General features: G+C 43.9%; 1 protein-coding gene across 1 annotated transcript in view; it reads right to left on the bottom strand.

Moving 5' to 3' along the window:
• Positions 1-311: 311 nt before the first annotated feature.
• The window catches only part of LOC126526396 (uncharacterized), a 29,499-nt gene continuing 23,810 nt past the window's right edge, over positions 312-6,000 (bottom strand). Inside the window, exon 3 of the mRNA XM_050174309.3 lies at positions 312-805. Within this exon, the coding sequence (XP_050030266.1) occupies positions 475-805 (331 nt within the window). The 3' untranslated portion in view covers positions 312-474. The remainder of the gene's footprint in view (positions 806-6,000) is intronic.

The following is a 6,000-nucleotide window of genomic DNA, read 5'->3' as shown; positions in this document are numbered from 1 at the left end:
TTTGCGCGTCACTCTGTGTGTGAGAGAGCTCCGTTTCTTGCAGAACCGAAGCGTATAGGATCTGTAATGAGGCGTTACGCTTGAAAAGTACAATGAAGCACGATGTTCACAATTTTTGGCAATGAAATAATAGAACTACTTGGATGATTATTTCTTCGAACGAAAAGCACTAATATTATTATTATTATTGCATTCTACGTAAATACGTTATTGGTCTTATATCTTCAGTTCCTTGGCTCAAGTATTTAGAGACCGCCGTCGCTGAATCAACCAACATTCTTCAAGCAGATTTTACGTACGCAAATATATATATATAGAATAAAATACGGATTTCGTTACCTAAATACCTTTCATATATTGCCTCGCTGCTCACAAAATTTCCAAGAAATACAGTTGGCTTTTATCTATGAATCGGGTACTTGTGGCGGTTTCTTTCGCACTGAGCTGCGTAAGTTGCATCCCATACCGCGCAGCTTAAGCTGCCGCCTTTACGGGGAATGGCTGGTCTTCTAACACAGTTGCCCCAGGTTCCCTTACATCTTCAACTTTAAGGTGACGTCTCACTAGACTCCAACAGTCTTCGTTGAGGTCATCCAACTGCATGTGACCATCTTCGTGCCGATGGCAAGAGACGCGGTCTTTAACGACGCCAGTTACTCGCATGAAGCCGTCCAAGCACTGGATGCTCTTCAGCCCAGCTCGAACCAAGCCTTTGGCCTCGGCGTCAGTGACTGAAAGCAGCTGCGTCAGCTCTTCCAGCAGTGTTGGATACTCGACAATCCGCTCGAGGGCTTCTGCACCATACCTGCGGGATTGTTGGGGCGCAGAGATACACGTTGCTGTAATTTCGAAAGCTGCATTTTACGACGAAGCTGTATACAGGGTGTCCCAGGTAAATTTAGGCACAATTTAAAAATATGCAGATGCCACGTAGCTGGACAGAACAAAGATAATGTTGTCTGCCGTCGCTTCGAGATACACTATATTATTCATACCGCCTAATTAGATCATTAGTCGTAATTATTTATTTAACTTCTCAAATACTGTACTTAGATGAAAAGTGTCAATGAGAAAATTCTAGAGCAATATGAAGAACTGTCGCTACAGCTTTCTGTTGCTCCATACGTGCTACATAAAAGTGTTTTTTCGAGCGTGAAAGAAACCCGCCAATACACGCAAAGTGCCTCGAGTAGCCAGTCGCACGGCAATCTTGCAGTCAGGCGAACGTATGAGGGGTTCCAGCAAGCACGGACGCGAGGTCAAGTAAGAAGAAACAGACGTTGTCTTCTCCGTGAGGGTGTCGTGTACTTGGAAGGGGCTGAAGTACCGGATGAAGTTGACAGGCGCCTTAGTAAGAAAAATACCAGCGTTGTCTTGTCCATTTCTTCTTACTTGTGCTCGCATCCATACTTGCTGGAGCCCCTTATACGTTCGCCATGCACCAACTCGCCTAGCAAACCACACTACTAAACTTGCAGTCAGGCATTCGAAATTTTTTTTTATTGAAGAGGCCCAAAACGATGCGCGACTGCAACTACCGCAATGTGACTGGAATGAGCCAAATAGCTTTACACTAATAAATAACATTTGCCCGCAGGCAAAGAAAAAACGACACGTTCTTACATGATGTTGCCTGCACATAGGAATTAAGGCTGGGGCCATCATCGTTGCGACAAGCTTTGCAATGATTCAACTCACCCAAACTTACCATTCCTGCGTTCACCCTAATTATTATAACAGATATTGGGAATATAATTTCGTTAAGCATCAGCACTCTTGCAGTGGCATAATGCGCCGCGTGAAAAAAAAAGGGCGGGTGGGAAGGAGTAATCAATCGAAAGAGTGGTACATTTTGCACAACTGACACTCACTGCATGTACTTCGTAGCGGTATTGAATGTTCTGACCGTTTTCTGAACACAATTTAGTTAAGTTTGTGCGTTGTTTGCATAACATGTTAAACTTTCCGATAAGGTCTTAAATATTTTTCTTATAAATTGTAGAGCATGCTGAGAAACGCCAAAATAATTGTTTACGCATCGTTATGTATTTGTCATCGTTCTTTTTAAGCCCCGCAAAGGCGCGGGAATATTATTTTTGTTTGAATGACGTAACTGCATGTTTTGGCATGCCGATTGCAGTGCTCTCAACGGTGCATTTAGTGAATGTTGCTCACATACCGTTCAATAAAAAAGGCGATCGGCCACGGTCGGGAGTGTATGTCAGCACCTTTGTTGAGAACATGGAAATTGGTTGCCGTTGTGAATAATAGCAGGCTGGCACTGAACACGAATGCAAACACACCCGTCCGATTTTATTGATAATCGGGCATCGCTTTTAAAAAGCAAGATTGAATGCGCTGCAATCAAGACGCGCAAGCGAGCAGTGACGTCCTGTTCCTTTTTATCTAAATTACGCGGGTTTCCTTCAAAGCTCGGAAAAAAAGACTCGCAAAAGACAACGACCTGGCAGCAAATCCATTTGTTTTGCTCAGCATACTCTACAACATTTGAATTGGGACTCACAGCAAGAAAAAATTATTAAATTGTTCAATAATTAAACTTAAATTATATGATCATATATTGCATTTCAACGAAGAGTATGGCTAATTGAAGACCACTGGGAACAATTTTTCACGGTTCTCAACACTAAAAATGTTTACACCCTTAAGGGTGTTGTGTTGTTTCACTGGTAACATCCTTACCGTTAGGGCGTTACAATAATTTATAGAGGCCATCAACGGAGCTCTAGCTATACGTGCGATGACAAAAGACGTCGCTGAAAACAATTTGGTAATCATTCTAACAACCGGGGACGAAAAAAATAATCGACAAGAAAATGTCACCGAGAGAGATATGAAACTCCCCTGTCGGATACTTCTGTACGCCCAAGGCTGTCAGTATGATTACATAGTTTTTAACTACGTCTTTTGTCATCGCCCGTCCAGTTAGAGCTCCATTGTCGGCCTGTATAAATTTTTGTAAGGCCCTAACCGTAAAGGTGTTACCAGTGAAACAAATACCCTTAAGGGTGTAAACATTTTTGATGATGATGATGATGTGTGGAGTTTTATGGCGCAAGGGCCAGGTGTGGCCAACGAGCGCTATGTCTGTGGTAATGAGTTTGCGGTGTAATTATGATTGCTATGAAGTTGGTGTGAGGTGGCTGTCAAGAGGCCTTAAAGTATACGCTCTAAAGTGCGTAAAATCTGTATGATAAAATTATGGCGATGACGTATGACTTGTACTATGAAAATTTAGATGCATATAAAAAGAATGATACGATAGGTAAAATATATCACGATTATAAGAAATGCCAGAGCACTACTGCCTCCTTAGAGCCCTTGAAGCACAAGGGCCTGGAGGCATGTGCTACGCAAAACAATTATCGCAGTGGCATCCTCTCGAGAGAGGAGGCGCTACGAATTCATGGGACTAATAACATGTAAGACGACATCTCTGAGGAAACCTAGGACACTGCTTGTATTAAAAAGCGGTTCTGGACCGAGAAACATTAGAGGATGAAGAGGAATGTGTCGGCGGTATGCTAAGAAAAAATATCTCTTTCTCTCAGATTCGGCTTCCCGACACTCCAGGAGGACGTGGAGTACGGTCAGCCTCTCCCCGCATCTACCACAGGTTGGAGGCTCACTTCCGGTGAGTAGAAAATTATGGGTGCCAAACGTGTGTCCTATTCTGAGACGACAGAATAGGACATCTGTTCGGCGCGATTTTGTAGTAGAGGGCCAGAATCCTAACTGTGGTTTTATCAGGTGGAGCTTATTATCCGTTTCCGCATGCCACATGTGTTGCCAGTGATCTCGCAGTCTCCTTCGCAAAAAAGGCCTCAGATCTGTGACAGGCACCGCAGCGGTAGGGTTACCAGCTTGCAATGTGATTGACGTGGCCATCTCGTCCGCCAGAACGTTACCTTCGATTCCCCTATGGCCAGGGACCCAGCATATTATGATATTCTGGTTAGATGAGTACGCTTTGCACAAGACCGAATATAGTTCATTAAATACGGGATTTTTACGTTTGCTGAGTGACATTAAGGCATTCACGACGCTGAGAGAGTCTGTATAGATCGCTGCTTTTGGAAGTTTCGATTTTCTTATGTGCTTTACAGCAGAAAGTAATGCGTAGGCCTCGGCCGTAAAAATACTTGTTTCCGGATGCAGCACATCGGATTCCGAAAACGATGGGCCGACGGCTGCATAGGATACCCCAGCATTTGACTTCGAAGCGTCTGTGTAGAACTCTGCGCAGGAGTGCTTGTGCTGGAGTTCTAGGAAATGCATTCGGATTTCGGCCTCAGGAGCGTGCTTTGTAACTTTTATAAAGGATATGTCACATTGTATCACCTGCCACTCCCAAGGAGGTAAGAGCTTGGTTAGGTGCATTAAGCGATGCTCGAGGAGTGGGACATGCATTTCATCGCTAAGCTCCTTCACACGCAGCGAGAAAGGCTGTCTTATGGAGGGACGATTGCTGAAAAGTGTAGCGCACGTCATATCAGTAACGGTATCAAAACATGCATGTTCAGGAGTAGAGCGTACTTTAAGGAAATATGTAAAGCTAATGTATGATCTCTGTAGGTGGAGAGACCATTCATTTGATTCCACATATAGACTTTGTATGGGACTCGTTCTGAAAGCGCCAGTGGCCAGTCGGATTCCTAGATGGTGGACAGGATCTAGGATCTTTAGTGCGCTCTGGGCGGCAGAGTTATATACTACAGCACCATAATCCAATCGAGACCGAATTAGGCTCTTGTATAGGTTCATTAAACACTTCCTATCACTACCCCATGTAGTCTGGGATAGAAGTTTCATTAAGTTCATTGTTTTTAGACATTTTTCTTTCAGATATTTTATGTGTGGAATGAAAGTGAGTCTGTAGTCAAGTATGATACCTAGGAATTTGTGCTGTTTGCTGATAGGTATTCGTTGTCCACACAGTTCTAAGGAAGGATCCGGAACCAGGCCTCTCTTTCTTGTAAAAAGAACACAAGAGCTTTTGTTAGGATTAATCTTAAATCCATTATTGTTTGCCCACATTGAGACTTTGTTCAGGCCGTGCTGTACCTGTCTCTCGCACACTGCGAGGTTACAGGATTTGAAAGCTATTTGTATGTCGTCCACGTAGACCGAATAAAAGATTGCCGGTGGTAACGAAGCGCGAAGCGTGTTCATCTTCACGATGAAGAGTGTGCAGCTGAGCACGCCTCCTTGCGGTACACCCGTTTCTTGCGTAAAAGGACGCGAAAGTACATTTCCTACTTTTACCCGGAAGGTACGACTGGACAGATAGCTTTCTATTAGGTTTAGCATATTACCATGGATGCCCATTTCTGACAAATCTCTTACGATTCCGTAACGCCACGTCGTATCGTACGCCTTCTCCATATCGAGGAATATGGATAAGAAGAATTGTTTGTGTACAAATGCGTCCCGGATATTTGCTTCTACACGTACAAGATGGTCAGTTGTGGAGCGCCCTTCTCGGAAGCCGCACTGATAGGGATCAAGGATTTTGCTCAGTTCAAGGAAATGGATGAGTCGCCGATTAATCATTTTTTCAAACACCTTACAAATGCAACTTGTGAGGGCAATCGGGCGGTAACCTGCCACTGAGGAAGGGTCCTTGCCTTGTTTCAAAACAGGGACCACAATGGCTGCCTTCCATGCGGTTGGAAGGTACCCTGCATCCCAAATGGTGTTGAAAAGTGTGAGCAGTGTAACCTGCGTGTCATTGTGTAAGTTTTTGAGCATTTCATACATGATTCTATCAGATCCTCGTGCGGAGCTGTTGCATACGCTCAAGGCAGCTCTCAATTCAGCAATACAAAAAGGACGGTTGTAAGGCTCATTCTTTCGACCTTTTCTTGTTAATGGCTTACGTTCTTCTGTTTCTTTGTAATTGAGAAAGGACTGTGTATAATTTGTTGGACTTGACACGCTCTCAAAATATTCCCCAAGTGAGTCTGCCTGGTCTTGCAG

This window comes from Dermacentor andersoni, chromosome 8 (assembly GCF_023375885.2).
Source record: "Dermacentor andersoni chromosome 8, qqDerAnde1_hic_scaffold, whole genome shotgun sequence".
Lineage (NCBI taxonomy): Eukaryota > Metazoa > Arthropoda > Arachnida > Ixodida > Ixodidae > Dermacentor > Dermacentor andersoni.
Note: the sequence above shows the minus strand (reverse complement) of the source record. Positions and strands in the feature narration are given on the sequence as shown.